The sequence below is a fragment of the Saccopteryx bilineata genome, chromosome 3, assembly GCF_036850765.1.
Source record: "Saccopteryx bilineata isolate mSacBil1 chromosome 3, mSacBil1_pri_phased_curated, whole genome shotgun sequence".
Classification (NCBI taxonomy): Eukaryota; Metazoa; Chordata; class Mammalia; order Chiroptera; family Emballonuridae; genus Saccopteryx; species Saccopteryx bilineata.
The window spans coordinates 274385600-274410712 of NC_089492.1; the positions used below are offsets into that span (position 1 = coordinate 274385600).

General features: G+C 46.2%; 2 protein-coding genes across 4 annotated transcripts in view; both read left to right on the plus strand.

Annotated features, from left to right (window-relative positions):
• The window catches only part of PAQR7 (progestin and adipoQ receptor family member 7), a 146136-nt gene that overhangs the window by 23668 nt on the left and 97355 nt on the right, over positions 1–25113 (plus strand). Inside the window, exon 1 of one of the 2 annotated variants that reach the window (XM_066270046.1) lies at positions 7600–7674. The exons of the other annotated variant lie outside the window; for it this stretch is intronic. The gene's annotated coding sequence lies outside the window, so the exon portion shown is untranslated. Of the gene's footprint in view, positions 1–7599; positions 7675–25113 lie in introns of those variants that run through there. 2 annotated transcript variants of the gene reach the window in all.
• PAFAH2 (platelet activating factor acetylhydrolase 2) overlaps positions 1–25113 on the plus strand; it is a 70063-nt gene that overhangs the window by 5507 nt on the left and 39443 nt on the right. For both annotated transcript variants that reach the window (XR_010730489.1, XM_066270043.1), the window contains exons 2-10: positions 3140–3280; positions 4217–4370; positions 5547–5643; positions 9075–9143; positions 9504–9636; positions 10660–10773; positions 16994–17085; positions 19105–19275; positions 20993–21147. Coding sequence is in view for 1 of the 2 variants with exons in the window: in XM_066270043.1 (XP_066126140.1) it covers positions 3191–3280; positions 4217–4370; positions 5547–5643; positions 9075–9143; positions 9504–9636; positions 10660–10773; positions 16994–17085; positions 19105–19275; positions 20993–21147 (1075 nt within the window). In the remaining variant the exon portion in view is untranslated. The remainder of the gene's footprint in view (positions 1–3139; positions 3281–4216; positions 4371–5546; positions 5644–9074; positions 9144–9503; positions 9637–10659; positions 10774–16993; positions 17086–19104; positions 19276–20992; positions 21148–25113) is intronic.

Consider the following 25113-nt stretch of genomic DNA (forward strand, 5'->3'; position numbering starts at 1 on the left):
AGATCTATGTGTAAGTAACAGTTCTGCTTGTGACCTTGAGCTGCTCACTTAGCCAGTAGGACCTTGATTTCTTCATTGATAAAGCACATGTTTGTACTGGGCTGATGGGAAGGGCGGTGGGGAGGGATTATGGGGAGGATTGACAGAAATAATCTGTAAGGCAGGGGTCCCCAAACTACGGCCCACAGGCCGCATGCGGCCCCCTGAGGCCATTTATCCGGCCCCCACCGCACTTCCGGAAGGGGCATCTCTTTCATTGGTGGTCAGTGAGAGGAGCATAGTTCCCATTGAAATACTGGTCAGTTTGTTGATTTAAATTGACTTGTTCTTTATTTTAAATATTGTATTTGTTCCCGTTTTGTTTTTTTACTTTAAAATAAGATATGTGCAGTGTGCATAGTGATTTGTTCATAGTTTTTTTTATAGTCTGGCCCTCCAACGGTCTGAGGGACAGTGAACTGGCCCCCTGTGAAAAAAGTTTGGGGACCCCTGCTCTAAGGTTTACTTTCCCAGACATGCTTTGACTTGAATCCTCTGATCCATCTCAGAGTGCCTTAAGGAAGCAGAATAATGTAATGATTAAAAATGTGAACTCTGACCTCACCAGTGGTGGCGCTCTGGATAGAGCATTGACCTAGAACTCTGAGGTTACTGGTTTGATCCCTGAGTTTGTTGGCGTGAGTGTGGGGTCATTAACATGATCCCAAGTTCTCTGGTTTGAGCCCAAAGGTTACTGGCTTGAAGCCCAAGGTCACTGGCTTTGAGTCCAAGGGTAGCTGGCTTAAGCCCAAAGGTTACCAGCTTGAGCAAGGAATTGCTGACTGGGCTTGAGCCCAAGGTCCAATCCCTTGTATAGTCAAGGCATATACAAAAGCAATCAGTGTGCAACTGAAGTGAAGCAACTATGAGTTGATGCTTCTCACTCTCTCTTCCTCTTTCCCGCCTCCTTTCCTGTCTCTTTTTCCTCTCTGTCTCTGTCTCTCAAAAGAAAAAAAGAACAACAACAACAAAAAAATGTGAGCTCAAGATTCAGTGTATCAGTTTAGATGCTTTTGGTTCAAGCAATAGAAATCTAAACCCGGTTTAAATAAAGGGATTTATTGACATATAACTAGAAAGTCTAGGATTGAGTCAAGTTTCATTTATAATCTAATCCTGAGATTCTTTTTTTTTTTAATTAATTAATTTATTTTTTACAGAGACAGAGAGAGTCAGAGAGAGGGATAGACAGGGACAGACAGACAGGAACAGAGAGAGATGAGAAGCATCAATCATTAGTTTTTCATTGTGTGTTGCAACACCTTAGTTGTTCATTGATTGCTTTCTCATATGTGTCTTGACCGCGGGCCTTCAGCCGACCGAGTAACCCCTTGCTGGAGCCAGCGACCTTGGGTTCAAGCTGGTGGGATTTTGCTCAAATTAGATGAGCCCACGCTCAAGCTGGCGACCTCGGGGTCTCGAACCTGGGTCCTCTGCATCCCAGTCCAACGCGCTATCCACTGCACCACCGCCTGGTCAGGCTAATCCTGAGATTCTTAATGTCTTCACAAATATGACTATTCCTCTGATTCTCTTAGCTCTGCAACCCTCTATGGGTAGTTTCATCCTCAAGGTAGCAAAGTGGCTGCAACAAATAGTTCAAGGCTTTATATCTGCACATTGCTGTAGTTCAAAACAAGAAAGAACTTTTCCGCTCTTAACCATCAAACTGAAATCCTGGGCTCTATTCTTACATCCTGTACCCACTCTTCCTCTGAATACTGACCAGGGGATACCAAGGGCTGATTGGCTCAGGTCAGTTTAGGACCAACTCTAGAGGTTAGGAATGGTTCAGCCATAATCAAATCACAGAGCTACTGTGTAAGAAGGCAAGATAGAATGGATATTGAGAAGTTTGATGACGTCCTCCACATTAACAGCCATATTACTGAGCTGGTTCTGCTAGCTGTATGTTCTTGAGTAAATTACCTGCCTTTATCAAACATCATTTTCCTCATTTGTAAGATGAGATAACAGTACATATCTCAGAGGATTGTTGAAAGGATTCAATTAAATAGTCCATGTAAGCACTTAGTGTAGCTCCTGGCACAGAGTGTAGTGATGGTGGTGGTGCTGGTGGTGATGAGACTGAAGGATGGGGCAGTGGCGTTGGCCCCAGTGTAGGGAGCAGCCACGTTCCAAAAGTGTTCTCTAGTCGGAAGCATGCACAGCTGCCACGTTGAAGGCTCCTGTTTGAGCTACTGCCCCATCATACTCTTTACTCTCTACCCTGTTTTGCTCTTATATTATGTCCTGTATAGAAATGCTTTCCTTTTTCTTCCCTGCCTCTAAGTCTTCCTCATATTTCAAGGCCCAGCATAAGTGCCACCTTTATAGTCAATTTTTTAGGTCAGTGATTCTGTAAATGTACAGTTAGTTGGCCTTGAACAATGTGGGGAGTTAGGGGTCCGACCCCTCATGCAGTTGAAAATCTGTGCATAACTTTTGACTTCCCCAAAACTACAGTTGTGCCTCAGTATCTTCAGGAGATTGGTTCCAGGACCACACGCCCCGCCCCTGAAGAGAGCAAGATCTGCCAGTGCTCAGGTCCCTTATATAAAACGGTGTAGAACAATGCATACAGCCAGCCCTCCGCATCCATGTGTTCCCACATACGGATTAAAAATGCTGTTTTTGATCTGTGGTTGATTGAATCTGAGGATGCAAAACCTAGAGAAAAGGATGACTGACTGTATACTTATTGAAAAAAGTGTATGTATAATCAGGAACATGCAGTGCAAACTGTTGTTCAAGGGTCACCTGTGTTACCCAGTCTCCCCATGAGCAGGATCGGTAAGGGTTAACCCCTGCAGCAGTTACTGCCGAGCTGGGCCAGATAAACACTTAGTGGGTTTTGAGGAGCATGGAAGCTGTCTCTGCTCTTCATAGTCATCCCTTCACCACTTCCTCTCCCAACAACAAACGCTCCCCTAACCCTTGACAAAGGCACTGTAGCAAAGGAGATGATGTGGAAGATTGAGTGAGTCACTGGCAGGGAGGATGGGTGATAAGGAGGGGGGACAGTGGTGGCAGATGACATGAATAAGCAACAGGAAGCTCAGGGAACCAGCAAATGGTTGTTCTGTGTTCCACCCTCCAGCCATCAAGGTCAGCACTGCCCACATTGTTGTTCGAGTCAACTGGTGATGAGATGGGGGTCAACCAGTCTGTGGGCTTTCCACCTGTCACAGGACCCCACCATGTGGGCTGCGGGGATGTGATGGAGGGCCAGAGTCCCCAGGTAAGTGTCGCCAGCTCCATCCTTGTGCATCTACACTGCTTCTGCCTGCAAAGTTACTTGTCAGTAGCCAGTCTGATGGTGCACTTCCGTCAGAAGTGCATGGGGGAACAGTGGGTTAGTGCTGGTCTGGATTGGGTTATAGAGCTCCAGATCTGTCTTCCCTGTTTTTCATCCTCTCAGTAGAACTTACGGGTTCTTTTTCCAGCTAGAAGGAAAGAGGGCACTGGCTTCAAAGGCAGCTTGCAGATCCTGTCACCTGTCGCGAGAGCACATACCTGATCCTGGAAAGGTGTTTGACCTCATATGAATCTGAGTGTATGGGAGGAAGAGCAGTGGACCATGTGCCGTTGGCCTCTGACTTTCAACCTAGATGGGAAGACAGTTGTCTTTCTCTCTTCCTGTCTTTGTTTATTTTTCCCTCCTGCTTTGGTTCCAGACTTTTCTTCCATCAGTTCCTAGGTCCTTCTGTGCTGGCCCTTGGACTCCCCTCTCCCTTGTGAGAGGCACGTACTTCCTGGTACCCTCTTACCGACTCCTGTGTAAAAGGAGTGTGCTGCCGCTTCCCAAGGGCCGGCTGGAGGCGGCCCACCTGTGGCTCCAGTCAGCATGAAGGCTAACCTTACTCCTGGGGTTCCTCCAGGTCTGAGCTCAGCACCGGATTTACATTTTTTGGTGTCCTAAGCACTGAAAATATTTTAGTGCACCCCTAGATGTAATACAAAATACAGTTGGCTATTTGAAATAACATAAGCCTTATGTGTACTTTAAAAATAAAATAGCCTCTTTCTGGATTTTTGGAATGCACAATTCAGGTATGTGAATCGAAGCTCAAGTTTTTCCATTTTGGTATTTTGCTAACACCTACTGAGCGTCCGTGGGGAGATCTTGCGGTGCTTGGGCTTCTTGCTCTAAGAAGCTGTTCTTTACTTCCTACAGGGGAGCTTCTTTAGACTCTTCTACCCCTGTCAGGAGGGAGAGGAGACCATGGAACAGCCCTTGTGGATTCCCCGCTACGAGTACTACACTGGCCTGGCCGAATACCTGAAGTTCAACAAGCGCTGGGGGGCTTTGCTCTTCAACATGGCTGTGGGTAAGAGCTGGTCTCATCCCTAGATGCCTTCCCAGCTTCTTGGTTGTGTTCCTAGGAGGTCCCTATGTACCTTATAGCTTTCATTGTCCAGCTCTTTTGTAGTGAGGCATCCATTAGCCAGCATGGTATGTGGACAATTGAGAGAGAATTATATACTAAGAACTTTTATTATAGATTGTCCTGGATTCGAGTCCAGACTTTATCATTTATTCGATGTAGGGCTTGGGAAAGTTATGTGGCCTGCCTGAACACCTGCCTTTGCAGGTTTCCAGTCTGGGATGTATGTACAGCTTCTAGTGCAGTGCTTGGGATGGAGAGTGTCCCACAAATGGTGGCTGTTATTCATGTATTCAGCATGTAATTCCCACTCTGTGCCAGCTGGGTAGATCAAAGAACCATTCTTAACCACCAAAGAGCATACTGCCTCCTGCAGCCCCCCCCCCCCCAGCTCTCTCCTCTTCCGTGGGGTCTCACTGAATCATCCACCCCCTGGAAGGCTCCACCATTAGGAACTCTACCCACTCACTACCTTGGAATCTCGGGGATTTAGCCCCTGGTTGTTCAGTATGTCCCAGTTGGGTTTATCTTCCCTTTTTTTTTTTTTTTTTTTTTTTTTTTCTGAAGCTGGAAATGGGGAGAGACAGTCAGACAGACTCCCGCATGCGCCCAACCAGGATCCACCCGGCACGCCCACCAGGGGGCGATGCTCTGCCCCTCCGGGGCGTCGCTCTGCTGCAACCAGAGCCACTCTAGCGCCTGGGGCAGAGGCCAAGGAGCCATCCCCAGCGCCCGGGACATCCTTGCTCCAATGGAGCCTCGGCTGCGGGAGGGGAAGAGAGAGACAGAGAGGAAGGAGGGGGTGGAGGTGGAGAAGCAAATAGGCGCTTCTCCTATGTGCCCTGGCCGGGAATCAAACCCGGGTCCCCCGCACGCCAGGTCGACACTCTACCGCTGAGCCAACCGGCCAGGGCCTATCTTCCCATTTTCTATTGTGTTTATGCTTTCTAGGGAGTAAAACGGGAAAGACAAGGTGATTGGTTGCCCTGGGTTGCTCAGGGGTACGTGGTGGTCCTCCAGAAGGAGGGACATGTGTTCCCACACATGCCTATGCCCAGGCTACCCTTGGAATTACAGCTTTTGGACAGCCAGAGATTCTACAGCTTGTGTCTCTGCTAGGGTCTTGTCGCCTGCCTATTAGCTGGAATGGCCCCTTTAAGACAAAGGACTCTGGTTATCCCTTGATCATCTTCTCTCATGGCCTGGGAGCCTTCAGGTAAGAGCTTCTCTCCCTTAGACCTTGTCATATTCCTTGCCTAATGACAGCTGCTGAGTCTTATTCTCAAAGGGCAGAGAAACAGACATTTCCGTCTGCCAGCTGTCTTACCCACCATCTGCTTCATTCCATAGCCTTGGGTCACCTTCTCTTGAAGGCCTTCCCTAGGCTCCTTTCACCCGGTGGAGCCTTTCAGCAGGCTTCTCATGTTCCAGCATTTATATAAATTGACACTTTTAGCTAGCTTTCTTCCTGTTTAACAGCACAGAAGTATTAGAAAGAGTTTGAGCTTTATAGTCAGAGTCGTATATTCAACATATATTGACGGATAACTGCACTGATGTAGCGGTGATGAGATAGACTCGCTTTCTACCCCTGTGGAGTTCTCAGCCTCCCCTTTACATCCCAGCCATATCTCCTGCACTCTGCCTGAGCTTGGGACAGTTGTCGAACTCTGAGTCTAGATTTCAGGGTGGTTTGTGAGGATTCAGTTAGACTGGCACTCGGTAGGAGTACACATGCAGCCCGCTCGGTTTCTACTAGAGGAATACGATGGTGAACTATAACATCTCTTTTATGAGACTTCGGCAGACTCAGGCCTAAGTTTTCTCAGTATCCAGTCATTAGTCTTTCCATGAATTCTGATTTCTGCACCTTGGCCTGTTATTTAGCTTAACAACTGTAGTACGTATGTTCATATTTAAACCTGTGAATATTTTCTACATTCATTCACCAGCATATAAGTCTAGAGTGTTACACATGTCAAAGGCATCTATTTTGTTTATTTTATTGATTTTAGAGAGAGAGGAAGGAAGAAAGAGAGAGAAACATCAACTTTGTTGTTCCACTTATTTATGCATTCATTGGTTGATTCTTATATGTGCCTTGATTGGGGATCAAACTCACAACTTTGGCATATCTGGAAGATGCTCTAATCAACTGAGCTAATTGGCCAGGGCCTGGCTTCCATTTCTGAGGATGTCTCATGACCCAGGGTGGCTATTTTAGCTCTAGCCATTACATCTATGTTCAAGGCAATAGGAAGGAAAAGAAGGGAGAACTCTCCTTTTTAAGGAGATTTCCTGAAAGTTCTGTCTAATACGACTGCTTACATCCCATTGACTAGAGCTGCTCTGTCCATTATCATAGCCCCTCGCCATATGTGGCTGTTGAACATTTGAAATATGGCTGGTCCAAACTGAGTGTCCAAACTGTAAATATGAAATGCACACTGGATTTCAAAGACTTCATATTAAAAAAGAAAAAGTAATAAAATACTACTTCATTTAAAAATGTTTTGATTTTATGTTGAGATGACTGTGTTTGGCTACATTGAGTTAAATATATTACCAAAATTAATCCCACCTGTTTCTTTTTACTTTTTTTTTTTTGTATTTTTCTGAAGTTGGAAACAGGGAGGCAGTCAGACAGACTCCCGCATGTGCCCAACTGGGATCCACCCGGCATGCCCACCAGGGGGCGATGCTCTGCCCATCTGGGGTGCCGCTCTGTTGCAACCAGAGCCATTCTAGCACCTGAGGCGAGGCCATGGAGCCATCCTCAGCGCCCGGGCCAACTTTGCTCCAGTGGAGCCTCGGCTGCGGGAGGGGAAGAGAGAGACAGAGAGGAAGGAGAGGGGGAGGGGTGGAGAAGCAGATGGGCGCTTCTCCTGTGTGCCCTGGCCGGGAATCGAACCCGGGACTCCTGCATGCCAGGCCAACGCTCTACCACTGAGCCAACCGGCCAGGGCTCTTTTTACTTTTAAAATATATATCTACTAGAAAATTTTAAATTACTGAGTATAGTACTATATATTTTTTAATTTTTATTTTTTTTAATTATACCTTGCATTTTTTTTTATTTACTCATTTTTAAAGAGGAGATAAAGAGGGAGAGAGAGAAACAGAGAGAGAGAAGGGGGGAAGCTGGAAGCATCAACTCCCATATGTGCCTTGACCAGGCAAGCCCAGGGTTTCGAACCAGCGACCTCAGCATTTCCAGGTCGACGCTTTATCCACTGCGCCACCACAGGTCAGGCCAGTACTATATTTTTATTGCTGGGCTAGAACTTAAATCACACAGACAAACTTGACTATAGAGGAGGCTGGAAAATATTTTATTTTATTTATTTATTATTATTATTATTTTTTTTTAATAAAAGAAAAACGGGGAGGCAGACAGATTCCCGCATGCGCCTGACCGAGATCCACCCGACATGCCCACCAGGGGGCAATGCTCTGCCCATCTGGGACGTTACTCTGTTACAACCAGAGCCATTCTAGCACCTGAGGCAGAGGCCACAGAGCCATCCTCAGCACCTGGGCCAGCTTTGCTCCAATGGAGCCTTGGCTGCGGGAGGGGAAGAGAGAGACAGAGAAAGGAGAGGGGGAGGGGTGGAGAAGCAGCTGGGCGTTTCTCCTGTGTGCCCTGGCTGGGAATCGAACACGGAACTCCTGCGCGTCAGGCCAATGCTCTACCACTGAGCCAACCGGCCAGGGCCAAAAATGTCATATTTTAAAGACATCACAATGTTTTTAGCTGAAAATTAGATTCTGTTATTAACGAGGAAGGGGAAAGGTGTCTGCGGTGGGCAGTTAGCAGTGTCTACCGTATTCCTTTTCTTCCTGTAAAGTTGGAGAACAGACAAAAATACCACATGCTGAATCACAGATGCATATTTGTATATTAAAGAGATAGCCAGCCCTGGCCAATTGGTTCAGTGGTAGAGCGTCATCCTAATATACGATGTCTCGGGTTCGATTCCCACTCAGGGCACACAGAAGAAGTGCTCATCTGCTTCTCACCCACCCCCCTCACTTCTGTCTCTCTGTCTTTCTTCCCCTCCTGCAGCCATGGCTCAATTGAAGTGAGTAGGCCCCAGGCCCTGAGGATGGCTCCCTGGCCTCCACCTCAGATGCTAAGAGCTCAGTTGCTGAGCAATGGAGCAAGGGCCCCAGATAGGCAGAGCATCCCCCCTAGTGGGCTTGCCCCGTGGATCCCAGTCAGGGTGCATGTGGGAGTCTGCCTCTGCTTCCCATCCTCTCACTGAATAAAAATAATAATAAATAACCAGAGCCCCTATCCTCAAGGTGCTTACTAACTAATTTGGATACATACAATATAACAATAAAAATGCAGTTGTTGAAGTAGCCAAACTGTATTGCGGGGTGGGGGTGGGGGTGTATGTGCAAATGGGTGTCAGTGTATAGGGTTGGAAACCACCATGGGTTGGTTTGCACAGGCTTCCTAGAGGAGGACACTTGGAGCCTTGGTGAGAACAGGGGTATTGTGGCTGGAGAAGGCACCTTGAGAGAGCTGCTGCAACTTCCTTCATTCAATCTTTTGAGATGATCACGAGCAGAGAATGGTTAGAACGGGGGCTAAGGGCCATTTTTCTGATCACTTTTCTCTGTTCCTTTCTGAATCTCTAGGACACTATATTCAGCCTTCTGCATGGAGCTGGCGTCCCATGGCTTTGTGGTCGCTGTGCCAGAGCACAGGTGAGGGATGACAGTCATAGTGAACTATCATGGGTTGGGTGCTGACAGTGGGCTAGGTTCCAGGCTAGTCCCCTAATCCTCACAACAACCGTGCAAGTGTTGTATCCATTATAAAAGTGAAGAAACCAAGGTTCAAAGATGTTATATAACTTGCTGAAAGTGACACAGCTGAGTTGGGGTTCAAATCCAAGTCAGTCTCCAAAATCCATGTTTTTTCTGCTCTCCTACGCCTGCCGCAGATCGTTTTCCCTGTTAGCTGAAGGATGATCCAGTGTCTTGGCGGAAAAGGAGGATTTGGTAAGGGGAGAAATAAGCTCAAGAGTGTCTTCTGGTTTCTCTCTGGTGGCATGTGTATTTCAGGGATGGGTCGGCTGCGACCACCTGTTTCTGCAAGCAGGCCCCAGAAGAGAACCATGAGTTGATGGAGGAGGAATGGATTCCCTACCGTCAAATTAAGGAAGGGGAGAAGGAATTTCATGTTCGGAATAGCCAGGTACACTTGGGCCGGTTTGGGATAAAGAATTAATAAGCCTGTCCTCTTTGTACTACATTCACTAAGCAGACTTATCTGACCTTCGCTCTTGAAATCGCAGTCCTAGTGAGTCTGAGCTTGCCACATCAATATGAGAAGCATATGAGGTGTTAATCAAGACTTTATAATTGCAAGTGACAGAAGCCCAACTTAAGCTCATGAGGCAAAAGGGAGAATTGATTGGCTTATGTAAGCAGACTTGTAGGAGGGGCAAGACCACTGGAACCAGACTCAGATGCCATCCGGGCTGGTTTTTCATGTTCATCCCTGTGTCCTCTGCTGGTTGGTCTCATCTGCAGACTGACTCACTTTATGAAGCTAGAACCACAGTACTTGATAGCTCTGAGCTTGCATCTGTTTGACATCGCCATCTGAGAGAATGGGACTGTTTTGATGTTGCTCCCCTAGTCCCCACTCCTGCCGCAAGCTATGGTCTGAAAAATCCTGGAAAGAGACTCCTAAGCTGAGAAGAAGTACCAAAACGGGAAGTTCCCATCAGAAATACATTGTTAGGTGGTTTTTTTTTTCTTTTGGGGTTTATTTTGCAGGGTGGGAGGCAATCCTCAAAGGCAGGGTTGACAGGAGAAGTACAGTGGGTAAGTGCTAGGCAGACAAAAACAGTGGATGTGGACAATAAATGGGCAAGTAGAATCCAGTACTGGATTAATAATAAGAGCACCTTTATTTCCTTTTATTTTCAAAATGCCTTCATATACATTGTCTTACTTGGTTCTCCTGACAATCCCATGGAGGGTAGGTAAGTAGAGTGTGAACAGCAGGTCTGACTCCATTGTGCCATTAGGTGATGCTTATGTGAGCTGCTGAGCAGCAGCTGAGCCTTTCTCAGCATGTGGGGCCCACAGTGCTCACTGAGATGTGGGGGAGGAAACACCCCTGCATTCTTCCTTGGCTCCATAGGGGAGTGAGTTTCTAGCCAGATGGTTTGTAGTGTTCCCACTCCCACTGGGACTGTCTCTGTTGCAGGTGCATCAGCGGGTAAGCGAGTGTATGCGGGTGTTTAGGATCCTGCAAGAGGTCGCTGCTGGGAAGACTGTCCTCAACATCTTGCCTGGTGGGTTGGACCTGATGACCTTAAAGGTATGAGAGTAACTGGTATGACCTGAGTTCATGTATTCATCAGGACTTTCTTAGTTACATGTGACAGGAACCTCCCTGACTTACTAGCTTAAACCAAAAGAGAATTTACTGGCTCAGATAACTAGGAAGACCAAAAGCAGACTGGCTTCAAGCCGGTGCAGTTAGATCCAGTGTCTCAAACGTTACCATCAAAGCTCTGGCTCCATTCCTCTGTTGCAGTTCCATGCCACCTGTGTGGGCTTCATTCTCACCAGAATCTCTCCATTAGGCAAGAAACCTAGTTGCCAGTGCCCAAGCCTCCATTTCAGCTCAGCTCCAGATTTAAAAGGAAAAGAGACTGTTAGATTCCACTAATCTGGGGGAAAGCTGTAGCCTTGATTGGATCACATGCCTCTTTTGGGCAATCCCTGTGCGAGATGGGTAGGGTAATCTGATTGGCCTGCCTAGGATACACACCCACTTCTGACAGCCCCACAGGGCCACAAGGCTGAGGGAGATGGTCCCTTCCCCAAGGAAGGGTTTATCTGGCAGCAAAAAAACCCCTATATTCCCTACAGGCTAATTCCTTTCTTTGAGGGAACCCCAAGAATCCCCAAGAGGATAGAAACTACCCTGGCGGTTTGGTACATTACCCTCTCTCACCCAGTCTTTTCCCCTCCAATTTCAAAAGTAGCTTAGAGATCTAAGATATCACATAAAAACATAAAGGAAAAAGAAACAAAGAAGTTTTTTGACATTTTGATGTTTGTTCTTCTAGTTCTTTTAAAATGCATATCCTACATATATATTTGTATGTGCATTTAAAAAACAATAATGTTATTTAATACAAGCTGTTTTATGGCCTTTTTCTTTTTTTTTTTTTTTTTTTTTCATTTTTCTGAAGCTGGAAACAGGGAGAGACAGACTCCCACATGCGCCTGACCGGGATCCACCCGGCACGCCTACCATGGGGCGATGCTCTGCCCATCCTGGGCGTTGCCATGTTGTGACCAGAGCCACTCTAGCGCCTGAGGCAGAGGCCACAGAGCCATCCCCAGCGCCCGGGCCATCTTTGCTCCAATGGAGCCTTGGTTGCGGGAGGGGAAGAGAGAGACAAGAGAGGAAAGCGCGGCGGAGGGGTGGAGAAGCAAATGGGCGCTTCTCCTGTGTGCCCTGGCTGGGAATCGAACCCGGTCCTCCGCAGGCTAGGCCAACGCTCTACCTCTGAGCCAACCGGCCAGGGCCTTATGGCCTTTTTCTTCACTTAACAAATATACATAAAACAACAATTACTGCTTTATGAGTACTTACAATGTAAGAGCCCCTCACACAAATGTACGTGGTCAGCATTATTATCTCTTCACATAGAAACCAAAGATCAAAGAGGCTGAGCATCTTCTCAAAGTTACACAGCTAAGTAAATGGTACAGTTAACATTTAAATTGGGGCTTTTGGATTCCAGGGACTGTGCTGTATGCCCCAAAGCCTCTTTGGAAAATACTTTTAAAGGCTCTGATAAAGCTTTCCAGGGAGAAGCATCTCCATGGAGATGGCTAGTAGGTAAGGCAGAACCTGAGATCTGGAGTCACCAACTGTTTCGTGTGTCTGTAGCCCCCACCAGGTAAGCAGGGCTCCCAGGCTCTGAAGTCCAGGCCCATGTGCCTGTGAGCCTGAGACAGAGGTTGGGGAATGGCAGGCTATCAAATAGTTGGATTACTTAAGAGGTAGCCTTTGGGAGAAACACAGGATAAAAAAGGCCAAGTAAATATTCACTTATTAGATTGAGTAAGATCTAAAAATTGCCTACTCATTCTTGTTGGCAAAGCTCTGGGGAAGTAGTGCTCTCCTGCGTCGCCTGTGAAGGTACAAATTGCCCCATGCAGGGCAGTTTGGCAACAGCTGTTAACAATACAAATGTACATATTTTTTGAACCAGCAATTTCTAGTTCTGGAAATTTATTCTACAGATACCTGCACACATACAACATGATATGTGTACAAGATAATTCATTTCAGTGTTGTCTGTGATAGAAAAAGATTGATAGTATCCTAAATGTTCAGTAATAAGTGTACTAGTTTTAATAAATTATGGAACAATGGAGGTATTCGTTTGGCCAATGCTAATTGCTATACACAGAAACCCCAAATCTCAGTGGCTTAACATAATAGAAATTTATTTCTCTCCAACATAAAGTCCCAAATGGGTGCTCCTGTGCATGGGGTGACTCAGGGATCCAGGTTCCTTTTATCTTATAGCTCTACCCTCTTCCACTTGGGAAACTCAGCTTCACTGTGTACATTAAGCCAGGAATGGGAAAGGGCATAGAGGATTGTACGAAAGAGTTTGTGTGGACCAGGCCTGGAAGTAGAGATTTCACTTGCATTCACATTCTGTTGGCTAGAACTGGGCCTCAAGGTTACATCTGACTCCTGGGAAATAGAGTCTAGCTATGTGTCCAAGAAGAAGAGGAACAGATTTGGTGATCAGTGGCTGTCTGTATGATGGTGAAATCAAATGTAGTTATAAAAAGAAGATAAGGAGGCCCTGGCCGGTTGGCTCAGTGGTAGAGCGTCGGCCTGGCGTGCAGAAGTCCCGGGTTCGATTCCCGGCCAGGGCACACAGGAGAGGCGCCCATCTGCTTCTCCACCCCTCCCCCTCTCCTTCCTCTCTGTCTCTCTCTTCCCCTCCCGCAGCCAAGGCTCCATTGGAGCAAGGATGGCCCAGGCGCTGGGGATGGCTCTGTGGCCTCTGCCTCAGGCGCTAGAGTGGCTCTGATCACAGCATAGCGATGCCCAGGATGGACAGAGCATCGCCCCCTGGTGGGCAGAGCATCACCCCTGGTGGGCGTGCCGGGTGGATCCCGGTCGGGCGCATGCGGGAGTCTGTCTGATTGTCTCCCCGTTTCCAGCTTCAGAAAAATACCAAAAAAAAAAAAAGAAGATAAGGAAGCTCTCTATGTACTAACATTATTATGTAAAAAAGGTAAGAGATTAACATCCCTTGTGTAGCCTGACCAGGCAGTGGCGCAGTGGATAGAGCATCAGACTGGGATGCGGAGGACCCAGGTTCGAGACCCCGAGGTCGCCAGCTTGAACGTGGGCTCATCTGGTTTGAGCAAAGCTCACCAGCTTGGACCCAAGGTTGCTGGCTTGAGCAAGGGGTTACTCGGTCTGCTGTAGCCCCACGGTCAAGGCACATAGGAGAAAGCAATCAATGAACAACTAAGGCAGGGGTAGTCACCTTTTTATACCTACCGCCCACTTTTGTATCTCTGTTAGTAGTAAAATTTTCTAACCGCCCACCAGTTCCACAGTAATGGTGATTTATAAAGTAGGGAAGTAACTTTACTTTATAAAATTTATAAAACAGAGTTACAGCAAGTTAAAACATAATAATAATTACTTACCAAGTACTTTATGTCAGATTTTCGCTAAGTTTGGCAGAATAAATCTTTATAAAACAACTTACTATAGTTAAATCTAGCTTTTTATTTATACTTTGGTTGCTCCGCTACTGCCTACCAAGAAAGCTGGAACGCCCACTAGTGGGCAGTAGGGAACAGGTTGACTACCACTGAACTAAGGTGTCGCAACAAAAAACTAATGACTGACGCTTCTCATCTCTCTTCATTCTTGTCTGTCTGTCCCTGTCTATCCCTCTCTCTGACTCTCTGTCTCTGGTAAAAAAAAAAAATCCCTTGTGTAAAAAGCAGCAAGTATATATTTATGTTTACCTGTGTATGCATTAGTAAGCTCTGCAAAGACACATAAGAAACTTACCTGTTTGGGGGCAGGGAGTGGCCCTATGTGGAAAGGAAATGTGGTAGGTGGGAAACTTCTATATACTTCTGATATTAGAGTTACATTAGCCTATAAAAATACCTGTACAGGCCACCAACCAAGTTGCTGACCTGGAGGCATTGAGAAAAGGGGGAGAATTTAGATACAAAGCCTTAGGATAGAAATTGGGAAGAACAGGGTTCAGGGCAGAGGCTGGGCAGCAAAGCCTCCAGAGATTCCCCAAGCCCCTGAACAGACAGCTGCACTGGCTTTTTATGTAACTATGTCCTGAAGGCTTCTAGGGACAGCTAGAAATAGATACGTGCAGAGCATGTTTGAGCGGGCACATGCCCTCTCTGCTGCATCAGTCAGGACAGAGATCCAGGGGAAGTAGAATCTGAGTTAGTTTCTCTACAACAGGCCTTACTTCAGAGCAAAGGGGACAGGCAGCAGGGGCTCCCTCATTCTGTCCTTTTTTTTTTTTTAGCGGGGTGGGGGACGACAGACAGGAAGGGAGGAAGATGAGAAACGTCAATTCTTCATTGCGGTTCCTTAGTTGTTCATTGATTTATTTCTCATATGTGCCTCGACTGGGGGCTACAGCAGACCGAGTAACCCCTTGCTTGAGCCAGCGACCTTGGGCTCAAGCTGGTGAGCTTTGCTCAAACCAGATGAGCCCACGCTGTAGCTGGCGAGCTTGGGGTCTCAAACCTGGGTCCTCTGCGTCCCAGTCTGACACTCTATTCACTGCGCCACTGCCTGGTCAGGCTTCCCCATTCTGTCCTTGATCTGGTACATGTGTCATCCCATTGGACCAGATAAGTGGAACAATAAATCAATGTTTCTCTCTCAAATCAATAAATAAATTTGAAAAATAATAAATGTTACCAATTTTAAAAATAGAGAGACAGGGCCTGATCTGTGGTGGCGCAGTGGATAAAGCGTTGACCTGGAAATGCTGAGGTCGCCGGTTCGAAACCCTGGGCTTGCCTGGTCAAGGCACATATGGGAGTTGATGCTTCCAGCTCCTCCCCCAATTCTCTCTTTCTGTCTCTCCCTCTCCTCACTAAAATGAATAAATAAAAATTAAAAAAAAAAAAAAAAAGAGAGAGAGACAGGGATCTAGAGCAGTGATTTTCAACCTTTTTCATTTCACGGCACACATAATAAATTACTAAAATTCTGCAGCACACCAAAAAATATATTTTGCCAATCTGACAGAAAAATAGGTATAATTTTGATTCATTTCTACCAGGTGGCTATTGTGTTGGCTATTGTCATTTTTTAATTTAACAATCTAAGGGAAAAAAGAAGTCAGTGTCACTGTCTAAATAGGTTTTGCATGTTTTAAAAATTCTCACAGCATACCGGTTGAAAATTTTTAACCTAGAAGATAGAGTTCCTACCCTTTTTAAAAAAAAATTTATAGGCCTGACCTGTGGTGGCGCAGTGGATAAAGCGTCGACCTGGAAATGCTGAGGTCGCCGGTTTGAAACCCTGGGCTTGCCTGGTCAAGGCACATATGGGAGTTGATGCTTCCAGCTCCTCCCCCCTGTCTCTCTCCCTCTCTCTCTCTGTCTCTCTCTCTCTCTCCTCTCTAAAAATGAATAAATAAAAATTAAAAAAAAAAAAAAGCTTTAAAAAAAAAATTTATAAAGTTTTTATTTTTGCATCTGCAAACAGATGCTCTGAGACCCTAGTGGCATTAGCCAAGTTCTTACTCTTAATGTACTATTAGACTGTTAGGTCAGGTTGGAATCACATAATTAATATCAAGTCATTTACTCATAGATATTTGAATGTCTACTCTAGTCTAGGTTTTGTAGGGAGTAAGATTATAAAAATAAAGATAAAAAACATGGTTTTTAGAATTCTTGCCTACAGAAGGCTGTCAGTCCAGAGATTGCCTGAAAAGCTACTCTCCAGTGGACAGCTTCTTAATAGTGTGGGGTTGGTTGTAGGGGTTCACCCACTGAATTTTGCTTCTGTGTCATTGTCTCACGGTTCCTTCTTGTCTCTGAAGGATTCCTTTAAAAAGCACTCCTTGGCCCTGGCTGGTTGGCTCAGCGGTAGAGCATCGGCCTGGCGTGTGGAAGTCCCAGGTTCGATTCCCAGTCAGGGTACACAGGAGAAGTGTCCATCTGCTTCTCCACCCTTCCCCCTCTCCTTCCTCTCTGTCTCTTTCTTCCCCTCCCACAGCCAAGGCTCCATGGGAGCAAAGTTGGCCTGGGCGCTGAGGATGGCTCCATAGCCTCTGCCTCAGGTGCTGGAATGGCTCCGGTTGCAACAGAGCAACGGCACAGATGGGCAGAGCATCACCCCCTGGTGGGCATGCCAGGTGGATCCCAGTTGGGTGCATGCGGGAGTCTGTCTGCCTGCCACCCCCTGCTTCTCACTTCAGAAAGAAAAAAAAAAAGCACTCCTGAGTTTCTGACTGGGCCGAGTTCTCTGCTTTCCCCAGGACGGCATCAACATGAGCTGTGTGGCTGTAATGGGACATTCATTTGGAGGGGCCACAGCTATTCTGGCTTTGGCCAAGGAGACCCAATTTCGGTGAGTTTCCCAGTGATGCTGCTGTTAGCTTTATACACCATTCATTTATTCAGGATGTATTTGTTTCACAAGTGTTGTGTGCTAGGCCTGTTTTGGGGGCTGGAGATTCAGTGGTGAATAAGAAAACAAGGCCTCTTGGTTTCATGGAATTTGTGGGAGGAAACAGACTAGTAAACAAGCTAACAGATAACCAAAGCCTCAGCACCCAAGTGCAATGAAGAAAATGAAATACGCTGGTATGCTAGAGTATCTGGAGGCTTTTTTTTTTTTTTTTTTTTTAGAAAATAACATAAACCAAGACTTGAAAGGCAAAGAAGCCAGCCATATGAAGGTCTAAGGCAGGGGTCCCCAAACTACGGCCCGTGGGCCACATGTGGCCCCCTGAGGCCATTTATCCGGCCCTCGCAGCACTTCCGGAAGGGGCACCTCTTTCATTGGTGGTCAGTGAGAGGAGCATAGTTCCCATTGAAATACTGGTCAGTTTGTTGATTTAAATTTACTTGTTCTTTATTTTAAATATTGTATTTGTTCCCGTTTCAGTTTTTTACTTTAAAATAAGATATGTGCAGTGTGCATGGGAATTTGTTCATAGTTTTTTTTTATAGTCCGGCCCTCCAGCGGTCTGAGGGACAGTGAACTGGCCCCCTGTGTAAAAAGTTTGGGGACCCCTGGTCTAAGGGAAGATCATTCTAGGCAGAGGGAATAGCTAGTGCAGAGGCTCTGAGGTGGAAGGAAGCTTGCTGTGTGTCAGTGTGGGAAGAACATAGTCAGTGAAGGGGAAGAGATTAAAGATGTGATCCGAGATAAACAGAGGCCAGATCACTGGGCTGTTGGTCAGAGAAAGGAAGTTAGATTTTATTCTAAGTTTGATGGAAAGAGGTTGAAGGATTTTAAGCAGAGAAAAAAAATCTGTACATGTAAAGAGATCCCTCTGGCTACTGTGTGAAGAATGGATTGTAGCAGGACAAGACTGAAAGCAAGGAGGCTATTTAGAGGGCAGCTCTTCTCAGAGTCAGGGTGAGAGAGGATGGATTTGCATTAGGATGGAGGTAGTGAGATGGAGAGATGTGAATGGAGTCAGAATATGTTTTAGAATTTCTAGGACCACATGATGCATGAAGTAAAGCAAAGAGAGAAATCAAGGTTTTTCATCTGTGTTATGTATCATTAGAGTGAAGATGATTGTCCTTTTCTGAGAGGGAGAAGACTGGAGGAGCATTTGGGGTGGGGGGAGGCTTATCTTAGGGCCTTAGTAATGCCCTTGGTTACTCTACTGCTTGATCACTGCTTGACAAACTGGCTAGATCTTTGGGTTGTGGCACTAAGGAGACTTTCCCTGACTCCCTTGAAATGTAGACTCTGGATTCACATAGCAACTTGTGCAATCAGGGTGCTTCACTGTATTTGTTACTTGTTCTGCTCTGTCTCCCCTTCTCGGCTGGGAGCTCCTGAGAGCAGCAAGAACTGTGTCATTTATCTCTGTATTCAAGCCCAGGGCTAAGCACGTAGTCAGTACTCAGCGAATGTTGAATGAGTGATTAAATGAATGAAGTGCCTGCCCTCTGTGTAACCGAAGTCAGCTGCCTGAGAGTAGACCCAGGGGAAGAAGGTCTGATCCGTGCCCTCAGCAAGTTTAAAATCTAGAAGGATCTTTGGTGGCAGGTGAAAGTGGTCTCTATTCAAGATTTTAACTGCCTGACGAGGCGATGGCGCAGTGGATAGAGCGTCGGACTGGGATGCAGAGGACCCAGGTTCAAGATCCCGAGGTCGCCAGCTTGAGCGTGGGCTCATCCGGTTTGAGCAAAGCTCACCAGCTTGGACTCAAGGTTGCTGGCTCGAGCAAGGGGTTACTCGGTCTGCTGTAGCCCCCTAGTCAAGGCACATATGAGAAAGATCCTAACTAAAGAGTGTGGACCCTGCTACCTCCTTCTTGGCTTTCTGAACCTTCACCTCACTGAAGGAAGCTCACTGCCCTAACCACTTCTTTGTGGCAGTTCCTAATGTCTGGTTCTGTCTCAGGTGTGCAGTGGCTCTGGATGCTTGGATGTTTCCCCTGGAACGTGACTTTTACCCGAAGGCCCGAGGCCCTGTGTTCTTCATCAATACTGAGAAATTCCAGACAGTGGAGAGTGTCAACTTGATGAAGAAGATCTGTGCCCAGCACGAACAATCCAGGGTCATAACCGTCCTGTGAGTAAACCCCAAGGTCGCAATCCCCAGCGTCTTCTGCATTTTCTACCCAGCTACAGCTCCCTCCGTTACTTTTGGATTATCTAGAAGCTCTCCCTTTTGATGGAGTACCTGAGTGCTTCCTGAATTTTAAAATCTTAATTCCTTTAGAATTTCGTATTTGATTTTCTTCTCCACTTAGTTCTACCTACAGTGATTTCTTCGCTAGTTTATGTAACTTTATGACAGAATTTACCTCTTGCTTTCTGGATAAAGGGTATAGTGGGATTGTGTGTTGGGGAGGGAGAAGTGAGGGTCTGGGTGGACTCCAGAGATCTATCACCTCATGTGGAAATTTTACTGGTCTTTTGAAGAAGGTAGACCTTTGACATACACAAGATAGATTTTTAGAGATTTTCATGACTATCTAAATTCAAGTATCTTCCAGAAACTATCTATATTCTGGCTAAGAGAAACCACATTCTCTTCAGATCCTTCACCAGCACTATCAGATAGTTTTCTTTCAGAAGCTAATTTTCACAGAAAATATCATAGGCGTGGTCCTAGAGCTCCAGGTGCAGGGCTGAAGGCTCACTGACAAGTCTCTGGCTTGCTCCTGTCCTACACTTGAGCCTAACAGCATACATGCTTCAAGGGTTCCAGGCTCTGTTTCAGCGAAACAAGTAACTGCATGCCACAGACCTTTGGAATTACTCAGGTAGCTGAAATGCCAAATCCACAGCCCTGGAAGGCTAGGAATGCACTCACTATCAGCGCTTCTTCCCTTGCTCCCCTTGGCTGGGCTCTCTTCCATGGGGCCGGCCCTTCCCCTTTCATGTCGCTTTCATGGCAACAGAAGACTCCTTGGGCGTTTCCTCAGCCAGTCAGATTCAGGGTAATTGTGACTCCTGGAGGGAAAAGAGGTGAGAGCAGTTGGGAACAGGTACACAGGGGGATTTAACTACTGGTAATGTATTCTTTCTTAAACTGAGTGCTAGACACTCAAGTATCTGTTATATTATTCTTATACCTTTTCATGTGCCTTTAAAAATACATTTTTTTAAGTCAGATTTTTTTTGTTTTGTTTTGTTTTTTTGCTTGATATTAAAGTCTAGCATTTAGATTTTCCTTCCCTCGTTGATTTGGCTAATAATTTTAGTTATAAGTAATTTAGCTCAGAATGAACCTTGGGAAAATTTCATTTTTGCATTAAATGTATAATATTTGATATCAAAGGACTTAAATTCTAGTCCAGAAACCCTGTTTTGCAAGCACTTGCCCTCACTTAAATTCATTTTTCCTGTTTACTTTGTGGCATAGTTCTGAAGACAGGAGCTGATAGGTTTTGTGAAGGTTTCAAAGTCACCAGGTAAAAGCCATGGTGTTGTAGTTTATAATAACATAGGAATGGCAGGTGCTGCAGATGTGGCCTCCTTGCCCCAGTCCCCACTCCAGCTGACCCAGCCTTTTCCCCGCACTGTCAGACATTTTGCTTTAGGAGTTGAGACAGCTCTGAAGGCAGCACACCTGTATTCAGATTCTCTGTTCCGTACTAACTGTGTGACCTTGGGCAGATCACTTCTCTCCTGATTCTGTCAAAGGGGAAGACACTTCTCTTATTGTGAAAATTAAGTGAAATAATGCACATAAAATATCTTGCACATAGTAGGTACTTAAGAGATATTTGTGTGGTCTAGCCCCAGATCACTACCAGTTACTTCTTTTTCTTTTCCTCTAGTGGTTCTGTTCACCGGAGTCAAACTGATTTTACTTTTGTGGCTGGGACTTGGATTGGGAAATTCTTCTCCTCTCAGACCCGTGGGACCTTGGACCCCTATGAAGGCCAGGAGATTGTGGTGCGGGCCATGTTGGCCTTCCTTCAGAAGCACCTCGGTAAGGAAAGAACTGGGCTTGTGGGACAGCCACGGAGTCCTGAGATTTCCATGCATAGTGGTCTATACTGATGTGTCTTGGGTCAGGGAAACTTATGGCAAAAGGAAACCCCGACTAAAGGAGAGAGTTTCATAGAAATATAGAAAGAACACTTAGCAGGAAGTTTGCAGATCCTGACTCTGTCTCTGGCTACATTGAGATCCTGTAGTCTCTGACTACATTTAATTTTCTTTGAGCTGCGGTTTCTTCACTGTAAATGGAATACTCACCTCTCTCTACTCCAGTGGTTTTCCACCGCCAGTCCACAGACCAGTGTTGGTCTACCAGAAATTTTGTGCTGGCCACGATTTATAGACCCAATGATTACAGACTATAATCTTTTTTAAAATTTTTCTTTTTTGGTGGGGGGGTGACAGAGACAGAGAGAGGGACAGATAGGGACAGACAGGAAGGAAGAAAGATGAGAAGCATCAATTCTTCTATGTAGCACCTTAGTTGTTCATTGATTGCTTTCTCATATGTGCCTTGTTTGAGGGGCTACAGCAGACCGAGTGACCCCTTACTCGAGCCAGAGACTTTGGGCTCAAGCTGGCGAGCCTTGCTCAAACCAGATGAGCCTGCGCTCAAGCTGGCGACCTCCAGGTTTCAAACCTAGGTCCTCAGGATCCCAGTCCGACGCTCTGTCCACTGCGCCATCACCTGGTCAGGCTTAAAAATTGTTTTAGATGTTTGTTTTTAAAAATTTCTTCAGATTATTGACTTTAGAGAGAGAGGAAGGGAGAATGAGAGAGAGACAGCAACATCAGTCTGTTCCTGTATGTGCCCTGACTGTGGATTGAGCCAGCAACTTCTGTGCTTCAGGACGATGCTCCAGTCAGCCAAGTTATTGGCCAGGCCAGACTCTGTAATCATCATACAGCATCAGGGTGGTTAGCTCTTTAATGAACCAACATCGGTCCATGGACTGGCGATTGAAAACCACTGCTTGGCTCTACTACCTCTGTCCGAACTCATTTTCACTCACCTCATCTGTATTATGGAGGAGGTTATGATGATAAATAGGTTAAATTTGTAGAAATGCTTTAAAAAACAAAGCATGGAAGTATTATGACTAATGTCATAAATCACAGACAAGCGAAATGGCCAGGCCCGTAGCAGTCTCTGGTCCAGCCACCTGTGCTTAGGTGTCCTCTCATATCCTCCCTGCCACATGCTCAAGCAGCATGGGCACTGGCCTGCCACGAGGGTCAGCCCTCACCACCACGGGAAACTTTAATGGTTTTTAGAGTTGATATTCTAGTTAGGCTTTTTGGGGGTTAGAAGGACTAGAGATTCACTAACATACCTCAAGAAAAAAGGGGAGTTTGTTTATGAAAATCCACCTTGCCAGAATGGAAGTGCAATGTTCTGGGAACCAAGATAGCTCATGAGACTGGCTCCCGTCTTTCATGGGGGCAGTCTCTGTGTCCCTTCCTCTCATGACATCTGTTCGCTTTCCTCCTGTCTGCATTTTTCTTTTCTTTTCTTTTTTTTAATTTTTATTTAATTTTTTTTTTTACAGAGACAGAGAGAGAGTCAGAGTGAGGGATAGACAGGGACAGACAGACAGGAATGGAGAGATGAGAAGCATCAATCATTAGTTTTTCGTTGCGAATTGCGACACCTTAGTTGTTCATTGATTGCTTTCTCATATGTGCCTTGACCGTGGGCCTTCAGCAGACCGAGCAACCCCTTGCTTGAGCAAGCGACCTTGGGTCCAAGTTGGTGAATTTTTGCTCAAAGCAGATGAGCCCACGCTCAAGCTGGCGACCTCAGGGTCTCGAACCTGGGTCTTCCGCATCCCAGTCCGATGCTCTATCCACTGTGCCACCGCCTGGTCAGGCCCGTCTGCATTTTTCTTCTTTCTAATCCATATTTTTTCCCTTGCTGATAGCATCTGCTTATTCATACTTTCTGCTTCCTCATAACTTCTTACAACTTCAGTTGGCGTAAGCCACTCAAGGTTTGTTCTCTCCATCCTGTGGCAGCCTTTCCTCTTCAGTTCCCACTGCTCACTGCCGTATCTTCTTGGGATTCTTAGACCAGAGTCCCAAGATAAACAACAACTTGACTGTCTCAGTTTTTCTTTACCTGCCAAAACACATATAGGCCACTGCCCAACCTGGTGAAACCCAGAGCTCTCTTGATCCGATGTCCCCTTCTGATCCAATCAGGATGGAGTAGGCTACCCTTCTCTGCATGAGGGTGATCCTCAGCGGACGCGATGTGTAGGGCAGCTTCCTTTAGGAGGGAGCCAGGCTGCTGGCATTTCTAAGCTCTAACCTAAGGCTGACCTAAGACCAAGGTCTGATACTTTGTAACTCCTCCCTACTTGCCCTGGTTATCCCCTCAAGAGCTACCCAAAGAAGCCTCAGACCCTTTAACATCCGGTGAATTCACCCATGGTGGCCCCTGTGTTTCTTGTTCATTAAGCTAAATGCCCACAGTCCATCCACCTGTTTCCCTGCAATTTGGCATGTTGCCATTTCTTTTTTTTTCTTTTCTTTTTTTTTTTTACAGGGACAGACAGACAGGAACGGAGAGATGAGAAGCATCAATCACTAGTTTTTTTTTTTCATTGTGCGTTGGACACCTTAGTTGTTCATTGATTGCCCTCTCATATGTGCCTTGATCTTGGGCCTTCAGCAGACCGAGTAACCCCTTGCTCGAGCCAGCGACCTTGGGTCCAAGCTGGTGAGCTTTTTTGCTCAAACCAGATGAGCCCGCGCTCAAGCTGGCGACCTCAAGGTCTCGAACCTGGGTCCTCCGCATCCCAGTCCAGCGTTCTATCCACTGCACCACCGCCTGGTCAGGCATGTTGCCATTTCTTATTGTCCTTTAATGTGTGGTGCCCTGGCTTGAACAGGACGTGCTAGACATGGGCTGACAGTGCCTGGAACAGCAGGACTGTCGCCTCAGCTCTGGACACTAGCCTTCTTTCTGGATGAATGGCCCGAGTACATTAACATTTCCACCAAGGGCCTAACAAATTTGGTTTGGATTGAGTTTGCTTTTAAAACAATCTGTCCTAGCCTGACCAGGTGGTGGCGCAGTGGATAGAGCGTCGGACTGGGATGCGGAAGGACCCAGGTTCGAGACCCCGAGGTCGCCAGCTTGAGCGCGGGCTCATCTGGCTTGAGCAAAGAGCCCACCAGTTTGGACCCAAGGTCGCTAGCTCCAGCAGGGGGTTACTCGGTCTGCTGAATGCCCACGGTCAAGGCACATGTGAGAAAGCAATCAATGAACAACTAAGAAGTCGCAATGCGCAACGAGAAACTGATGATTGATGCTTCTCATCTCTCTCCTTTCCTGTCTGTCTGTCCCTGTCTATCTCTGCCTCTGTTAAAAAATAAATAAATAAATAAATAAAAGTTAAAACAATCTGTCCTATTATGAAAGTATTGACTTTTTAAACCTAAATTTGCATTTTTTTATATTTATGCCTGTTCGTTTCATCTTGCTTATCATCAACCATTGTACCAGCCTGGGGTTAGTCACTTTAGGGCTCATGGAGACCGTAAAGCATCATTCTGATCATCTGGTAGAAGAGGACTGGGTCTATGTCTCAAGGCTTTTAAGGGGCCTGACTACACAGTCCTCAGCCCACTTTCCCCGATTTCTCTTAGGCACCATATCATTAGGTAGGAGCTAAAGATGACAGGGGAGCCCACCATGGCATGTTTGGCCTCCCGTTAGTAGCAGTGTCTTCTGACCCAAGAGACACATTACTGGACACCAGCAGAAGAGGAGGTGGAAGGCAGGGAGAGTCTTAGACAGTAGGAGGACTGTAGGGGACTTGCTTTATACCCCACCTTCCAGTGAGTACTTTAGATGCATTATCATGTACAGTCCTAAAGACAGCTCTTTCCAGTAGGTAATTTATTGATAACTCCATTTTATAGATGAGGATACTGAAGCTTTGAACAT